Source organism: Candoia aspera, chromosome 9 (assembly GCF_035149785.1).
Source record: "Candoia aspera isolate rCanAsp1 chromosome 9, rCanAsp1.hap2, whole genome shotgun sequence".
Classification (NCBI taxonomy): Eukaryota; Metazoa; Chordata; class Lepidosauria; order Squamata; family Boidae; genus Candoia; species Candoia aspera.
In genome coordinates this window covers 11,486,989-11,506,123 of record NC_086161.1, presented here as the reverse complement: position 1 = coordinate 11,506,123, position 19,135 = coordinate 11,486,989, and the positions used below count along the sequence as shown (strand labels likewise).

The 19,135-nt window shown below is 42.6% G+C and overlaps 2 protein-coding genes across 2 annotated transcripts in view; one reads left to right on the top strand and one right to left on the bottom strand.

The window, feature by feature from the left end:
* The window catches only part of ROBO4 (roundabout guidance receptor 4), a 45,554-nt gene extending 37,504 nt beyond the window's left edge, over positions 1-8,050 (top strand). The window contains exons 18-19 of the mRNA XM_063311128.1: positions 4,001-4,407; positions 7,532-8,050. Coding sequence (XP_063167198.1) covers positions 4,001-4,407; positions 7,532-7,848 — 724 coding nt within the window. The 3' untranslated portion in view covers positions 7,849-8,050. The remainder of the gene's footprint in view (positions 1-4,000; positions 4,408-7,531) is intronic.
* A 9,457-nt stretch (positions 8,051-17,507) lies between these two features.
* The window catches only part of ROBO3 (roundabout guidance receptor 3), a 144,841-nt gene continuing 143,213 nt past the window's right edge, over positions 17,508-19,135 (bottom strand). Inside the window, exon 28 of the mRNA XM_063310891.1 lies at positions 17,508-18,021. Coding sequence (XP_063166961.1) covers positions 18,010-18,021 — 12 coding nt within the window. The 3' untranslated portion in view covers positions 17,508-18,009. The remainder of the gene's footprint in view (positions 18,022-19,135) is intronic.

Below are 19,135 nucleotides of genomic sequence, written 5' to 3'. Positions count from 1 at the left end.
CATTGTATGTATGTCATTCATACAATCTAAGGAAGCCCTTTTCTTGCCGTTGCCGTTAGACACTTAGGAGTCATAAAGCTGTCCTGATCTTTTGAAGATCTACCAAAAAGTCAACATCTACTTCATACCACATTTAAAACCACCTAGTGGTTGGTTTCTGGAAGCATCTGGTTAGCCATTGCAGGCAACAGTGTGTGCCAGATTAATTGAATAGTTTGATCTCTGCAAAGATGAGCAAAATTTGGGGATGAGAAAGAAAGTGCTGCTTTCTTTCTGTTGGAGGCTATAGAGTAGGGAGTGTTTAAACCAGCAGAAGGGTCCAGAGCTAAAAGTGAGAAAGGGACACCTATTTTCTCTCTGACACCATCTTTTTATTCCTCCGGACCATGTCTTCTCTCTCTTTTTCCTAAGCAGAAAGGAAGAGAGAGAAAGTTTTGACCAGAGTTCTGAACTGAACTTTAAAGAAAGAAGTTCTTGAAACTGGGCTAAGCCTCTTGGCTTGCGTTCTCCTAGTTTTGGGGTAGAAATAATGAATACAAATGTGCTTGTTAAACAGGTTCTTGCAAAGATGACGACATTCTTCAAAATCTTGAAAAAGATCAGGTGCTTGCAGAGAAAGAAAGTGTTCTTCCTTCTCAGCCTACCAGTTATTTATTGGGCAGGACTGACCAGAGGGACCAACAAAAAAATGAAGATGGCTAAGAGAGGAATATAATAAAAACCATTATGTATTACTTTTCCAACAAGGCGTTTAATAGCAGCATTTCTTGGGAGGGTTTGCTCCCAGGATCCATAGAAAAAAGGGTATAGTTTTTAAGAAAAAAGGAAGATTTTATCCACGAAGTACTTAGGCAGGAGAACACTTTCTTTATGGCATGAGTTTTGAGCAGTGTTTGTTGGTAGAAAGTCATGGTATGTATAAAAGAAATAAAAGTAGCAGAGACTGCCGGTTACTCTTAAGGCTATCCATCAGCACTGTAATGTTTCATTCCATTTTTGTAGATAAGCAAAATCAAACACACACACAAACCTCATCCACTCAGTTCAGATGGGCTTGCATGGGAGAAAATGGCTGGGCAGTTTGACAGGAGACACACACACAACTGATTTTCTTTTCTTAAGTTTTCTATTGTTTAATCCTTGCAGTTATGACAGAATGAATCCAAACAACTCATCCCACAGAATGGTAGTCTGTTCATTCTTCACCACTGACTGAAGGCAACCAGTGGTGAAATGGGAAGGAGGGAGATTGTTCCATATGCTTCCCTTCACTGCTGCACCCCTTACCCTGTCTGAAACTGGGGGGTCGGTGGGTATGTGTGCTAGGAATCCTTTTGATTGACAGTGTCAAAACTGGGGGTGGAAAAGATGCAAGATAGAACAATAATTGAACAGTCCTCTTTCCCTGGTGATGACCACCATCAAAGATGGATATGAGTATAATATTTCCAAGCTGAGATCTGTCCTCTAATTTGGTTACCTTCCTCTGCAAAAGGGGCATTTGTTTGTCTGATGCATTCCCAGGGTGCTTACTTTATTTATTTATTTTCTTTTTATTGTGTTATTATAAATCTTGATACATTGTCTTATTTCTATACAGTGATGTTTATAGAATATCCCCGTACTTAGAGATTATTGACATTCTATTACTTAGATAATTTGGAGCAGTGAAAATAGAGAAGAAAGACAAAATATTCTATCAATATTAATTACAGTTTAGGATATCAATATACCAAGCATTAAAATTATCTGGCTTTTTCATTCAAAGCTGAGTGTATGTGTGTGTGTGTGTGTATATATATATATATATAAAACTGCTGCAACTTGCATCAAAGTATTTGTTATATAATAAAGCTTTCAATCTTAAGCTAATTACTTAATATTAAAGTCTCCATTGTATTATTACACACACACACACACACATGTTAATGAAAGGAAAAAAATAGATGAACCGAGTAACTTTAACAAGAGTTAAAATACTAAAAAGGAGAAAAAGAGAAAAAAGAAAAAGGAAAAAAGAATTAAAAAAACTACTAGGTTTATGACTTCCCCTTTTTATACATTTGCTAATTTGCAATATTTATAGACATATAGGCCAGCTTAGAAGCCAAACTGTAAGTGATTATATTTGCCATGCTCCGTGATGTGTTGTATGTATGGGAACCATTCTTGATAGGGTATGTAATTTCCTTCACATTTGTGGAGGTGTTTTTGAGCTTCTTCTGAGTCTGAGGTGGTGGTCACTACTGGCACTTCCTCCCCCCATTTCAGGTCATTCCATCAATGGCGTCCTTCTCCTGGCACCCTCTTCCCAGACTGAGAAGCCCCCAGGGAGGAATCCCCTCATATCCTTATTTAATGGAAGGCTGTAGGCTGTTGGAGAGAAAATGGGACAGAAGAAGACATGACATTTTTGGACACATCCATTGGCCATGTCTGGAAGTGCCAGAACTCTGTCCCCTACTTAGAATAACTTCACCTGCTTCTATTCTCCTGTTCCGTTTAGAAAAAAAAGAAGGAAAGCAGTACAATTTCCCTTTTTTCCACATCATTGGAAAAATGGGAATTTGGGGCCCAATTCCAGGTTCCTGTAATTGTCATGCTCTGGGAAAGATTCTTCCTGGCCTCAAATAGCTCTTAGTAGCCACCATTCTATTTGCTGTCACAGAACAAAAGCTGAGAAATAAGTTTCTTCCATAGGTTTAGCTGAGAGGGAAACCAATAGCATTGCCAGGGAAGTCCTCATGGTGTGGTCAGAGAAGTTATGATGTCATCCATGGTGATGTGATCAAAGTTCCATCCATTTTATGATGCACTTAAAAGTGGGTGGAGCTTCAATTGCACTTTCATGGCTGCCATCTTAACTTTTTTCACCCCAGCTTGTGGACATCTCTGAGCACTGGTCTCATTCCAGCTATAATTTTCAGAAGTAGGGACTACATTCTGAAACCGCTGTTTCCTTTGGGGGTGGGGAGGAGTGCCCCATTGGTGCAGTGGGGAGGAGAGGGAATTACACCCAAGGCAAATAGCAGTTTGAGCTTGTTTTCCTTGGGGTGCTACAAGAATGAACATTTGCAATTCCACTCTCGCCATTTGCTACAGTCCCAGTCACGATTCTCTTGCCATTTTTAGAAACTGTAATCAATGCCAAAATACACTGAGTTCCTTTGCTCATCAGATGCCGAACTCTTTTGTCCTAATTTTGTTCATTTGCTGCTGCAGCTGTTGTAGTTGCTGCTGCTGCTGTTATGGTTGGTTGCACAGTCAGCCAGATGTCTAGGCTGGATTTGGCATTTTTGTTCACCTATTGAGTCCTTCCCAATGACCTGGGATAGGCAGATGTTGTTTAATAATATTAAAGGTATCATTGCAGGATGTAAGCTGTTCCAAGTAAAGCTGCCTTTTGAAATTGACTGATGGTGATTTTGTCAATGCCGATGGTGTTCAAGGGGTGCTCCAGATGTTTGGGAATTGCACCCAAGGCGCCAATACTATTGGTGGCTCCTAAGGGCAATTTGAGGCCTGTACTACCTTTGCTTTCTTTTGCCACAGTTGTTCTATTTGCAGGTCTTTGTATTTTGTGATTTTTCTTCAGTTCTTTTCTGTTCTGTTGTCTCCAGGTATTGCAATGTCCACTCTCCAGACTTTTTTTTCTTTCTTATCAACAATGGTTAAGTCTGGGGGGTTGTGTGGCAGGTGCTTGTCTGTTTGAATTCTAAAGTCCCAGATCACTTTAGCTTCTTCATTTTCTATTACTTTGTCTATTTTGTGGTCCCACCAGTACTTGCTTGCAGGCAAGTGGTATTTCTTGCAGATATTCCAATGCACAATTGTTGCAAATTTTTCATGCCGCTGTTTGTAGTCAGTCTATGCAATCTTCTTGCAGCAGCTAACTAGGTGGTCCATTGTTTCTTCAGCTTCTCTGTTGTTGTTGTTGTTATTATTATTATTACTATTATTATTCAGGTTCTAATGCCAGCATTGTCCTCTTTCTCTCAAGGGAGCCAGATGACAGTGGCTCTACTACTTCCCAGGTCTTCTTTCCACCCCATACCTATGGCTATATCTGTGCTCCTCTGGCCATTGAGCTGCTGGAAAATGATGTGTTGGATGAAGATGATGACCCCAACATGGTGGAAGGCCCCTGTTCATCCACCCAATTCTTCCGCAGTTCCTGCCAGACTCCCTCATCCAGCCTGAGTGAAGATGAGGCATCCCTTGGAGGCTCCTTGGTGAATGGGTGGGGTTCTGTCTCAGAGGACAATGGCACCAGCACTCGCTGCAGCCTGGTCAGCTCTTCAGATGGTTCCTTCCTCTTGGATGCCAATTTTGCTCAAGCACTGGCTGTGGCAGTGGACAGTTTTTGCTTTGGGCTGACAAAGAAGGAAGCTGACAGAGTTTTGACAGGTAATGGCATCTGTCCCTTCCCTTGATCACATTTGTTGGAACCCAAAACTATGTTTGGATGTTAACTATGCTCCATTGCAGGACAAGAGAAATATACTTTCCCCCCATTGCAAAGACAGTGGGTCTATGTAGAAGATCTCCTTGGTCATCTGGGATTTCAGAATGCCTTCTGCACTCTTCCAACTCAAGTTCCAATCATAGCATTCAGCTTTTAATTTTATACTGTGCTAATTGTGTGCCTGAGAAAGCCTGTTTCCTTTCTTAGTCTCAGAGTCTTTGAGAATTTCTTCTGAATTTCTCTTGGTGATATTTTTGAGCTGACATTATTGTTGGAGACGGTGGAGGATGCTCCTGTAGTGTGGCTCCATCTTCCTGTTGTCTGAAGCTCCCTAAATCTAAAAAAAACAAAAAGATCCAGCAAAACAAAAACTCTGGGAAGAGGCCATTAATGATATTTTCCCTTTGGATTTAATGGGAAACCGGGGTGGCTGATTGACCATTGAAAAACAGGGCATTTCATTCCTTGTCCATTTCATTGCTAAATTCCAGTCATGAGAATTTCACTGACAGTCTCTTTTCCTTTGAAAGAAATGTCAAAAGCAAGTTCACTTTCATCTAATGGAATAAGAACCAGTAGAAAACATTTTTAGAAGTTTCCTGCATGGCACTTACGTATTTTTTCAAAGAAGTTAAAGGTAACAGAAAACAAGAGCCGAATGAAGAATTGGAGAAGAATGGCTTGATGGTAGGGCACCTGCTTTGCATCCAGAGGGATCTAAGAAAAATCTCCTGCCTTAAAATCTGAAGAATCTTATCTGTCAGTAACAATGATATTAGGATAAAGGAACCCAGCAGAAAACTAGCTTTCTCTGTTCCTACCCAGCATGAATCACTAAGGCTGGATTATCAACAAATACAGCGAGGCAAATGACTTCTCTTGTGCTATAAACGCTCAAGTCTTGCAACTTGTTGAGAAGCAAAACATTCCAAGGCACCTTAGTTCTGTTCAGTTAAATAAAATTACTTGGGCTGGTTGATGGGCTTTCTGGGTGATAGACTGACACCTTTGCCAGATGTTGCAACATCATTCATTGTCGGTTAACTTTGTGGCACAAGATCTTGGCAGGTGAAACCAGGACCCTCTTCCCCAGCCAGCTGATAAATCCTACAAGTGAGGGAGCAGAGTCAGCATGTTCCCTTGACCTCCCCAAAGATGCTCTCTGGGGCAGTGAAATTCAGGCATGGAGTGAGGTTTTTGTGCTCTAGAGGGGACAGAAGAATTGATTTATATGGTATCTTCTGTTCAGGTTTGGGCACTTCCATTCGATCTCTGTTCCTGATAATAAGACAAGCAGCCAGGAAAGCAGAGCTTGATTTATCACTGCAGTAATTCTCCATTGTTGTTAGAATAAGGCTTTTGTTTTGAGTTTTTTCACTCCTTCTAGCAAACTTTGAGAGCTGAACATGGCAAAATTGATGGAGCGAGCAAGCAAGCCAAAAAAGGGAAAGGGGGAAAAAAAAGTGGGGGCAAATTTCAGAAGCAGCAGCAGCAGCACCAGCACAAAGGCTTCCAGGCACAAATATGCAATCCTGGAGCAAAACAGCCAGATGGCTGCTCCTATCCACCTTCCCTCAAAGGCAAAGATGAGATTTCCACCTTCTCTAATTGATTCCTTTGAAGCTTTTCCAGGCTCTGTCAGTTACTCAGCCAGATCCCTCTGTGTCATCCAGTCTTAAGTTGCTTGATCCATACAGCCCTCTCTACCTCACAACTGGATTCCTGTATTTTTTATTCCAGCCCCTGCAGTGCAAAACACAAAGGGATTCAGGATCAGGGCATCTTGAAATTCCCAGGGGAAAATAATGGGTTCAGCCTTTCAGTGTCTCTTCTTTATCCAGGACCACATTACATAAAGCATTCAGACTAGATTGCCTGAAATAGCTGCATTTCCAGAAGATATAAGATCATTCTATTTTTGGCCCATTGCAATTTCAAGCGTTCCTTTTTAGTCTCTTTTGTCTTGTTGCCCCATCTCTTTGTAAATTGAAAAATAATGGGGGGAAATATGTCTAAATCTAAGATAACTTTTCCTAAAAACACCTTTCCCTGAAAACACAAATTTGCATGTTTTTTTTTCCTTCTGGGCCAAGAACTGCACTGCAAAATGCAGAAAAGTGCACCATTATCTTCCCATCTATATATTAACAATGGATTGGTTCACATGTTTAAGCAAAGCCCAAACAAAGGAAAATGAAACAAATAATAATACATGATGGTATCCAACTGGTGTTCAGCTGCAGACAGAAAGCCATCAGTGGAATGGAAGGATGAACTGAAAGCCTTGGGCGTCTGTAATTTCCTAGCTATAAATTAATTGTGACTTGAGTTTTACCCTGTTGATCATTTCCCTGAAATGCACACATATATCCATTTGGAATCCATTATAGAGACTCAAGATACTTTGCAGTTGTTTTTTCTACCCAACCTCTTTGCCGACATAAATTTATGTTCTGTATGAAACACTTCTCAGAAATAGAGGAACTATTTGTAGTAGTCCAAAATACTCCATATATTTAGCACTTTCCCCATTCCAGGAGTTATTCCAAGAATCCTGATCAACCTTGCAAATTAGCTAGAGTGTTCTTGTCAAACACTGTGATTGTTCTAAAGCATCTCTGGCTGGGAATGTTGGGACATGCAGTCCTGAGGTCACTGGATTGTGGAAGGCTGAACAAAATAGTGCCTATTTCTGTACACATGATGTGTTTCCCCTGGGTGCCCTTACAACAGACAGTTGAAGCTTTGCCTGAGCTATAATGGGCCATTATAGTTATTTGTTGCTTTTATGTCCTCCAGAAGCTCAAGGTGGTGGACATACTAATTTTGCTCTCGCAATAACCCAGTGAGGCTGCCTGAGCTGAGAGATAGTAGCTTGTTCTCAATCAATCCATAAGCTTAATGGTGGAGTGAGGGTTTGGGCTTGGCTCTCTCCATCCTAATCCAAATGGCCTGGCTTCATATTGCAGTTTTCACAATTTGTTTGGGTTCTTGGAAGCTCCACTTCTTACCCCTGGTGCCTAGAAATGGGTGGTGATCATGTGCCTGTTCTCTCCTTCCTTGCAGATTTCTTGCCTCCCGTGTCTCCTCTGGATGGCCTCCTGCATCCTCAGGCTTCCGTGAGGAGCTCAGAAGAAGTGCAGCAGAGGCTTGGATCGCAGCCCCTTCCTGTGTGGGAATGGAGCACCGATTGGGTGGAGGAGATGGAAGCCAAGTATATGCAACCAGCTGAGAACTGGGAGGCTGCTCCTAAGCTAGGAAAAGGAAAGATAGCTGCACCAGAAGAAGCCCAGCTGGTCACTACTTCCACCTTACAGGGAGTGAATGGCAAGTGTTGCTGCCCCAAGGTGGAGTGCCACCCACCAGGAATGCTAAAGGAGTAGCTTTCCTGCTTTGGCTGGAGTCTGGTGTTTGGAATTTGATGAATTTTGAGTTCTTTTCAGTGCTAGGAGTCTAATTCAGGAAAGAAGTGGTCCCTGCCAATCATCTGTAGAAATGGACAAGTCACCTACTCCTTCATTCAACTTTTTAGAAAGAAAAATGCTCATGTTCTTTCTATCCTATTTTTGATTTGATTTTTAGAACAAACCACTAAGGGACGCGGTGGCGCTGTGGGTTAAACCGCTGAGCTGCTGATCGGAAGGTCGGCGGTTCGAAACCGCGCGGCGGGGTGAGCTCCTGTTGCTCGTCCCAGCTCCTGCCAACCTAGCAGTTCGAAAACATGCAAATGTGAGTAGATCAATAGGTACCGCTTCGGCGGGAAGGTAACGGCGTTCCGAGTCGTCATGCTGGCCACATGACCCGGAAGTGTCTATGACAACGCCGGCTCCAAGGCTTAGAAACGGAGATGAGCACCGCCCCCTAGAGTCGGACACGACTGGACTTTACGTCAAGGGAAACCTTTACCTTTACCATTACCTTAGAACAAACCAGACTCCATTTTCACCCTTCTTTCTTGGCCAAATCCAATAGACCCAGCTAGCTCTTCTTGGCATGGAAAAGAATAAGTTGCACCTGCTTACTGTTAAAATTGAGGAACTGGTCAGGAAGGGAGGGAGGGAGGGAGGGAGGGAGAGGTGGCAACTCTAATTCATGACAGAAGTCACTTGGATTTGGACCTAGGCATTTAAAATGGTACATGCTTTCTTTTGCATTCCAGCTGGGAATGCAGATAAGGACATATCAGTCTGATTAGTTAAATATATTTGATATTAGGCAAATATTACTTCAAGCCCAGGGTTCCTGATCAATTGGAAAGGAGCTCTAGGCATAGGAGCAGGAGATTCTAAATCCAAACAGAGTAGGATGTAATCCTAATCTACCTAGGATAGCAGACAGCAGCAGTTGCATTCTTTAACTTTATCACTACTTTTTTTGCGTGAGGGTGTACCTAGCATATGTTGTGCAAGAGCGGTCAGCTTGGGGATGGGAGATTCTGAAGCACTTAAAACTTTTTCAGGTAAAAGTATGATGGCTGTGGTGGTTTCAAATTCATGCCAAGCTGTGACTTAGCAAGCTGCTATACCTGTCAACCTCCCACCAGTTCTTCTGTTACAAAAGGCATGTAAGTTTGGTTGGTCAGGTGCAACAGGTTTATCTTACCTGACCCAGTTCTGCAATGTTGCACTTACTGTAGAACCAATTGAAATATGTTACTCTGAGATATGTTTTAGTCATTATCACTCCTGTTTTTTTGGGGGGGGGTAGTTTTGCTCAAAGTCATCTGCTTTTGAAGGAAGGAATTTAACTTTTCCTGTCATTTGTGCTTGTGTGGGTCTCTGTGTGTCCAAATAACCAAGGACTCAATGAATGTCATCCAGAACCTGCAGCTCTTGGCTGCTTCAAGTTTATAACAAGCTGCAGTGGAGGAGGGGGGAATGACCTATTGATTTCCAATGCTCTGACTGAGTGATGGGGGCCTTTCAACCTCCCACACCTTTGCGCCTCAGTGAGCAGGAAAGAGAGATTCAATTAGTGAATGCCTTGTCTGATGGAAATATCTAGCCCGGCCTTTGCTCTCTGCCATGACCACTTTGGATCAGAGCTTCATTTGGCATTAGAAGGATGGCTGCTTTTCAGCTACACGCTAGTATTCCATAAAATATAGTTGAAGGATGCTTTATAGACCAGAGCAAATGACTCATCCATAGGTATTGAAGAACCCTGCTGGATAGAGCCAAAGACCATTTGGTCCAACATTTTGGGTCCCACAATGGCTAACCAGATCAATTCAAGAGGCTGGCAAGCATCAACAAGAGGACAATTGCCCTCACTTCCACTGTTACTCCTCAACAGATGGTATTTAAGATCTGCTGCTTTTGATATCAGAGCTAGTGAACATCCATCAAGTCCAATAACTTTTGATAGCCCTCTTCTTCAATGATTTGTCTAGCCCCTTTTAAAAATGATCTTGGCAGTGGCCATCACTGCAGCCCATGGTAATTAATTCTGTAGTTCAACCTTGTTTTGCATGTAGACATGATTTCAGAAGCAGCTTTGTGAGGCCCAGAATCTAATACAAAAGAGGCATTAGGTAACCTTGTTTATTCATGCCATGAAATGGCTGAGTAAAGAACGTTTGTAAACTATTACTACAGAATGTTTGTAATACTACGGACTAATCATTGTCAGAGCAAGAAGGGTTGTAGCTCCATGGTATAGCACATACTCTGTGTGTCGAAGATCCAAAGTGCAGGTGTTACTTCAGGTAGGATCAAGAAAGACCCCCATCTGAAGTTTGGGTGAGCTGCTTCCAGTTATTATTGACCAGGATTTCCAACCCTCTCCAAACGTATTGAGACCACAACTCTCTAAGATTTGGTAATAATGATGTCGACACTGTTTCCTTTTGCCCAAATTCCTTTGGAGTGAGTCCTGGATTTTGGTCCTGACATGGATGTTGGATGCCACCAGTAAAAAAAAAGTACAAAAATGGAAAAGTATTGCTTCCATTTCTATACTAAAGCAACCACTGTTTTCGTTAGCTCTGTTGTAAACCCTGAATGTGTGTCCTCTGATGTCCCCAGTGGAATGATTCAAAGACTCAATCCATCTATTCCTGCTCTTGGTGCGAAACTGACATGATGCTGCAGGTAAGAGCTCCTGTGTTACTGGGAGCAGAAGAGCCTATTAAAATGCTGTCAACTTTTAAGGACTGACTCTTTTCATGACAATCAAAAGGATGCTTCCTCTTGAACCAAGCCATTCCTACATCTTGGTTTTGGAGGTTTATTCTGGCTTAGCTGAGAAAAGATGTATTTCTAAGCAATGGATCTCATTGGTCAACAGAGAACAAAAACCTGCTGGAGATAAATAGACTTTGTGTGCACTACAACCAGGTTCTGATATGCCCTCTTTGGATTGTTATAGGGGTGTCTTTGGCTTTGTCCAATGCCGGTCTTCCTCCCACTGGTATGTCAGTGAGCTAGAATAAACCTCTTTTTCTGACTGTTCAGATCTCCCCCACCCCATTTCCATTAACAGAGAAGGTTTCCCCCCCCGCCCCCCATAACAGGGACCTCTGTGTCCAACTCTATCAGCTACACAGACTGAATGATCAGTGTTGTTCAGACTGTTCTGGTTAGTCCCTGGACCTTAGGTCAGAAACCTTGACTGTTTTGAAAGGAAAAGAGGAAGTGGCTGTGGACACATTGACTTCACAAAACAGAAAGAGGGAGAGCAGTGACAGAGCAGCACAGAGCATGATCTGATGGTGAGGAAGGGGTTCAAAGGCCAGTTTTCCACTACATGGCACCCCTGATTTTCCTTATTGGGAACAGGGTGCTATGAGTGCATTCTCTTGTTGGTTTGTTAAGTTTCATCATGCTAGACATGGACTGACAGGTGTCCCTTTCTTTCATTCTCAGTCATTATGCTTATTCCTTGTGACTGCTTAGGCCACCTTGGTTAAAATTCTGAGATGTCTAGGAGCAGGAGGCTGATTTAAGCCCCTGCTTCTTGCTACATCTTAGGTCTCCATAGGTGGTTTTTTTTTTTTTTTTGCCATTGTAGCCAATGGTCTAGGAAATGGAAATTGGTGCGGAAAGGACCCTTTGGACTATATTTTAACAGACTAGTTTTACAGCCCTGAGTGATAAGTATTGCCCTCTCTGACCATTTCAAATATTGAACTATATGTTTTGGGTAGACTTCTTCCATGTGTGGTGCCCAAAGCAGATGTCCCCCTTGACTCTGCCCCAAAGGCCTTGTGTGGAAGCAGAGTCTTTGGCAATCTTTTCACCAGCCTCCTTCCAACAGTTCTAGCATAACATTGTTTATAGGGTGAATAGAAGATGTAACCAGCCAGCATCACATCTGGCTGGCTAGTTTGGTGATTAGCTTAAATGATGACACATCCTCCCATGCATATTTACTCTGCAAGAAGCTACCATGAGACTAGTGAGCCTCAAACTCTAAGCCACTTTCTCACATGTTTTCCCCTTATCTTTTGCTGGCAGAGGCCTAGGTTTGCCAGCATTTGAGCCACAGCTTCCTTGCTAACACCAGGTTGAACTTCAGCCTCCAAAGAGATCTTACTTAGCCCTGCCCAATTCTGCTGACTGCATTTTATATTTACTCTAAAGCTAAAATTGTCTTCCTCAGCCTGGTGACCTCCAGGCACATTGTAATACACATCCCATAATTCTTAGACTGCTAGCTTCATTTGGTGGTATCAGCTGGGGAAGATGGGGGCTATAGTCCACCTAGATGGGAACAGGTTGGGGAAGGCCAAGACAAAATATCTGTAGGAATTCTAGGAAACCTGAACTTTGATATTAAAATAAAATAGCCAATATTTTCTTCACAAACAGACAATTTAACATGGCTGTCAACTCCTGGAAGTGGCGGCATCTACTTTGGTCATGCTGATCTGGGATGATGGAAGTAGGAATACAACACAACTGGAATGTTAGGGAAGGAGCCAGAGAAAAATGGTCAGAATAGCTGTGTTCTGCTGTTACTGGACAGTTTGAAATTCTATGGATGCCTGACCATCATAGTTGTCTTGGAGGTCAGAGTTAGAGGTTAAAGTTAGGATAATGAAGCAATGAGTTTTTCATTGTCAGCTTCTTTCCTAGGATCCATCCATCTATGCCACCATCTGGGTCATTGATTGAAAAGACTTTTCTGTTAATAATAGTAGTTATAGTAATAATAGTAGTAGTAATAATAATAATAATAATAGTAATAAATAATACATCCTGTGAAGGTACCTTTAACATCATCAAGTAACATCTGCCTATCCCAGGTCCTTGGGATGGACTCGATAGATGGATAAAAATGCCAGATCCAGTCTAAACATCTGGCTGACTGTGCAAAAAAGATGATGATGATGATGATGATGATGATGATGATAATAATAATAAGGTTCTGATCTGTTTCTTAATGGTTGATTGCCAACATTGTGAGTTTTTAAAGTCTGGTTTGAGTACCCCAGCTGCCACTGTCTCCAAATGGCTTGCATAGATATATAACTTTCAGGCTATGGGGTGCCCTCAAATTTCATGCTGGGATTTGGGAACACTTTAAAAAAATGGATGTGGCCAAGAGGACAAAAAAAAATACTAAACTGTATCATGCAGAACTCTTAAGTTCTTCTTTTATAAGACAGGAGGACAATCAAAACAAACATAGTCTACTTTTTGGTAGACCAATGAAGCTGAGATATAAAGAAGGTTGTTGACAAAAGAAGTGTTGTCATATGCAGTTAGCCTATTCAGGATTTGGGCCAGCTCTGTCCCATTCCAGATTATTCCATTCTTTCCTACCTGCAGATTTCTGGAGGTATTTGATTGGGCAACAGAGAAATAGGTTACTGGAGGAGCACTGCTGTTGGTCTGATCACCAGAGTTTTTCTCATATTAATTCTTCAGAAACCTTAATACTGGCAGCGGGGGTGGGACTGGGTGTCCACTGCTTTTGCTCTTGTTTTTCACCCACAGCATCTTGAGATGAACTTCAGATCTCTGCTCCTTCATCTTTCCCCAGGCTTGAAGTCAAGTCAGAGTGAAAGTTGGCCTCCAGAGTTTTGCATCCCAGTCAGCCCCACTGCACTCAGTGAACCAGATGGGTCAGGGAATTAAGTGCCTGGGCATAGTTCAAGAAGGATGGATAATTTTATGGCAGTGACAATTTTATGAGTTAAGCTTTTACTTCTTATAATGAGCTAATTAGAATTGGTATTTCAGAACATCAGCAAAACACTGGCAAAACTGGGCATAAGGTTTGGTGAACATTTTTTATCTTTTGGAGTCCCAGCATGATTTGCTTAGTAATCAGCCCTCTCCTGCAGCATCTCATTGGCTTCTGGAAGGTTCATTCATTCATCCATTTCATTCCTCACGATGCTACCAAACTTCTCAGGCTAAAACTGGAGCAGCATGGACAGGCCAGGCAGAGGAGGAGTAGAAGGTCCCATAACTAACATGGACTCTTACTAAAAAGGGCTTTATTTGAATTCATAAATTATTACTGCTTGTAATATGTTCCATGGACTCAGATCAGTTTTCCAAACACAAGATGCTAACTTTCATGATATATAATAATAATAATAATAAATAAATAAATAAATAAATAAACAAACACTAAACTTTTAGCTTTCTGTAGATTTGGCTATCAAGTCTTCAGAATTACCATGTGTATGTGTATGTGTATGTATGTGTGTTAAAAAGACCCTTGCTGATGGCCACAGACTGAAGAATCAAAAGTAAACCATGGAGAAATCTGATTAGTTTGAACAGGAGAAAGAACCATCACTAAGTGGAATAGCACTTCTGTAGAAACTTGCGGTTTCGTGTGGAGTTTGGTTGCTTTTTGGTATCCTGCAACCCTAACTACTGAGCTGTGCAAAGCATGGTTAAAATTCACCATCATCATATCAGCCTAGCTAATTACAGGGTATAACAAACCTCAGATAAACATGCCAGTGCTTAGGCAATATGCAAATGCAGTCCCTAGCTTGTTCAAGACATCATGCTTAATCAAAAGCCAACAATGGCACCTTTTCAGACTAACAAATTTTAGTGGAAGGGATACATCTGAAACAATGCTTCCAGACTCCTCCTGATTTTTGGTTACCACAGACTTGAATGGCTCTCCCTCTACCTTGCTTAATCAAGCAGCTTAACATGAAGCATGAACCAAACAATCTGCAATGGTAGGTGGGAATGACCTTGGCAGACAGGGGGAATTGCTGCAGCCAGGGCAATGGTCAGATAAGAGGCAGCTGAGCCCTCACCAGGAATGTGGGCATGGGAAATCACGGAAGGGACCCTCCCTAGTTTCTTGGGCTGTAAAGGCAATGGGGGAGAAATGTACTTTCAGACTTGGAAGATTGTTAATGTAACCTTACACTAGAGTAGAATGAGTTCATCTGGGCATGGTTCTTGTCAGGACTACCTTGCAAGGCTGACACAATCCCTTCCTACCACTTCAGTAAATTTGGATCAAGGCATGGTCAACCATTTTCTAGAAACAGGGAAGAGAAGCTTTGGGAAAGAAAGATAATCAAGGTGAGTATTTTTAGCAGTTGGATTTGCCCTCCTGTGCCATTAAGCCTGGGTGCCACCCTTCCAAACCACTCTTGCCTTTGCTTGAAGGAAGAAATGCACCCTTGCCCACATTGGAGGAAGAGCTCGTAACAGCTGCTTCCTGGTGCAGTTGAGATTCAGAGTCATATAAGGCAAAGCTCTATGTGGCCTTTTGCCAGGCATCCTAAGCAGCTTGGCTACATTTGTGGCCCCTTCTGGTTTAATCAGGGAACTCCGGGGGCGGGGGGTTTCCTGTCAAAGAGGGGTTAAATAAACATAGACAGCTGCTAAGCAGGGAACGTGGAAACCCAAACCTTTTGTGTTTGTTAAGTGTGGCTGAGGCCCCATTTCCTTCAATATATTACATAAACATCCCTTCCATCTCTGAACAGAAGCCTCATATGGTTTGCAGTGATGAGTTTAGCATCTGCAGGCAGGAAGATCTATGAGCTCAGGAGATTTGACTGTAACTTTGGGGACAGCTGCCATAAAAGTGGATGAAGTCACTCACTTCTTTTGTTGAATCAGCTCTGTGGGATCAGAAGCTGGTTGGGCTGGAGGGTGCTCAGTCTTGACCCAGCCCAGGCTGGCAGGACAAGTGGAGATTGTGTGTCTGACTTACACCCCGCACAATTTATATGAATGGCTGATTGCAATAAAATGGCAAGGGACTCCCATGAGTCCCATTGCAATTATGCATATCCTGAATGCATATATTTGGAAGAGTGGGGAACAGGATTGTGCAGGGACTGAGAAGTAGGTCAGCTATAGAAAGAGAATTTCTAGCTTATGGTCAGCCAGAGAATTTTCACGTCATGCAGGATTTGAACTTGTCCTGGACTGCATGGATAAATACTGAGCGCAGCCTCTCTGTCTATCCTGTTCATGAATGTTACTAATTTTTCATATTGTATTCTGGAAATAGTGACATATACTGTTTGTGGCCCTCAGCTTGTTTTCTGAACTTTGGATTTTCATCTCATCATTCAAGTTTTCAGAAGAACAAACTGCATTGCTTGATTTGCATCACAGCTTTGCTTTGTTCTAAATGATGCCTGTTCCTCAGCTGTGCAGCCCTGCATCAAAGATGTTGTTGTAGCGTTGCCTATTAAAGTAAGCCTTGATGCAAAGGAAACAAACTCATAAATCCTACTGAATGAGCTTGTCTTCCACTCCTGCTTTATGGCCCAGTTGCAATAGACTTCTTTGAAGGCATGACAGAATAACTTGAGGAGTGGTGGATGTAGGAAAGAAGTTCAAGGCTTAACTTGATCTCCCACCAGAAGAGAAGGAGGCAATAATTGTTCATTTACCCCTAGATAGATACATCCTCTGCAACGGTGTGCTGGAAATGGTGCAGTGGTGCTATTGGCAACCGAACCCCATCTCTGCAGACCATAAACCTCATCCTCCTTGAAAAGCGGTCATGCAGTTTCCTGAACAAAATTTCTCCTTGATTTCCTGACCATAAGCTCATTCATCACTAAGAGCAGAAGGAACCAGGGGGTCACATACTCCCAGCAGGAGGATAAATTGCAAATATCACTTCCCTGAACAAATCATTCCCAGGTTTTTCGGTAGCCCAGTTCTCTGGCATCTTGCACACCAGTTTGCGTGTGCTCGTTCCTACATACACAAGGGAAATGTAGACTTGGTTACTGCAATCTACAGTAATATCTCACCAAACTGGGGAAGGCCATGACCAAGATATCTGCTCAGTTTGCCATCTGGGGGTGTTCTCAATGCGCAACATCAAATCACTTGAACTGATCACATCCCTTCAAAGAAAAACAGGAAATGAACATAGGCTTAGGGTTCCTATGTGGATGCAAACTTAAGAGAATGCCTCTAGAATAAAAGGACTGGCTGGGGACAATCCTGTTTGTGAATAGACTGATTCTTCTGCTCAGGTTTTTGGGTTGTTGGAACAATGTCTGAATTTTAGGGTTCTGCCCTAGTACAGCTTTATCTGCCTAGCTCTTCTCTTGGTGCCTCTTGGATCTTGCTGCTTGGCTGAGTCCTGGCACTGATTTTGCTTGCTAATGTGCTGACTTTAATTGGGTATGTGGTTCATTGTATTCTGAACTTTGTTCCATATAGGAAGGCCTTTCGGCCAGCTAAGTTACAGGCATAGTTTTGAGTCAGGAGCAGGCGCTTATGGCCATGAGGAGTTCATGCATTGTGCTCAGCCATAACGTGACAGAGTTTGTTTGGGCTTAATGTGTTGCTTGAACTCAGCCCACTGCGTGGTTTTTGTAAACCAAGGTTTATGGCTTCATGGTTTAGCCAAACTGAGCTTGGCCCCGTCCTTCTGTTTCATATTTCTGGTCCTCAGAAAGTTGCTGCAGTTTTGTGCTATTCCATAAAGTTAGAACACTGTAGCTTCTGGTACTTCGTCTTTTTTTTTTCTTTAAAGGCAGGTAGAATGGGCCAAGCTACCTGTGTTACTGTAGTATCCATGAGGGTGTGTTTGCATCACCAAGGAAAAAAGCACAGGTTGTTCAGCAAGACTTGGGTTAACAAATAGCTTTATTGGCCATTTTACAAAAGGATCCATTAGCTACCAAAGAAATCCCTATTGAGCCCTGTGTTATGGCAGGCAGGGCTAAGCACCTGGGCAGCATCTGAGTATGTGCTTGGTCTGATGGGCTGGTTTCAGGGCCCAACATGAGCTGAATGTCTGAAGGTCAACTTCATTTCCTGCCACCATCTCCCAGCTTCTTGCCTACCGCTGGCTAGTGGCGCCAATCTTCCAGTCTCAAAAACGCCCAGCCTCTCCAAAAACAGGCCCACAGAGGCTCAAGGCTTGAATGTCTCTTTGTCTTGATTTATAAATACAGCTTCCTTGGCTCTCAGGGACTGTCAGCCTCCAGGAAAACAAACTTATTTACAAGGAGCCAGCCATACTGCTCCTTTGGAAGGATCATAAATTAGATGCACAGAAAACCACCAGGCCCCAAGTCTACAGATGCCAAATTCGTAACCTTGCTTTGCTCATGCCAGTGGGGTTTGGTTTCATCTTTTCTCCTGAAAACACAAAGAGGGGAACACGTTAGTAAGCCTGTTCCTGTAGTTGTTTGCCCTTTCAGTATCTCATGATCCAAGTTTTTTTTAAAAAAGTGGCTGCTTATTTCCTTCTGGAAGCCCATCACCCCAGGCAGCCTAGAACATAGATGGGCCACCTGTAGACCACACTTCTGGAACTCTGCCCACTTTTCTCACTGCCTGGTTGATCAGCACATCAGCTGGCTGCCAGTAACTGAGCCCATCTGGTGTTTCCTAGCAGCTTATGGGGAGGTGCATAGATTACTGGCATCTCAAAACTGAGAGCAACAGAACACTAGCAACCTTCTGTGATTTCCTGGGAAGGAGGAAGCAACTGAGGGAATGGGCAGAAGTTCTGTGCTCTCTGTGGATGTATAGGCATGCATGTGATGACTAACCTGCAAATGTTTTGGCTCACCCATATCTCAAAAATTTCAATGTTGTTTGATTTCCCCCCCCAATCTGTCAATTCCCTGCTTCACCTACCTAACTTTTCTCTAAACTCACTTAATTTGATGATTATCTCTCAAAGTCAAGCTGGCCATGACTAGGCTCCCCAGTGCAACTGCTCCAAAATACAAAAGTTGAAGGGGATCTGGGTCAAGCCTCTAGCATAATAAGGATATGATAGGGTTAAAAGCTTGCCTGGATAAAGCTCCCTTAGATGCTATGACCTAGGGATCTCAGGAGGAATATTATTTGGGCAGCTTATGACCTCACAAGCTTGCTATACTGGTGCAAAACCAAAACGATAAATCATGGTTTATAAAACATGCTGGTCTGTTTAGCACAACACACAAAAATATAATGGTTTGCTTTATCTTAGTGTACTTTGCTACTCATGGTGTATGGTTAGCTGGTTGTGCAATGCAGGCACTGTGAGCTACCCTAATACTTGGATTGTCAGCTCCATATCAAATGGGCAATCTAGGAGACCAGACCAGATTCAGCGTGGAGCAAAGAGTTACACTCTTCCCAGGTCCTGTGGTTCTGATACACATCAAGCATTTTTCAGTTGTTCTTGAAGTCTTGATGGCTGTAGCAGCTCTGTGTCAGCCCTTCTCCCCAAACAAGAGACCTCTACCCCTCATACAAC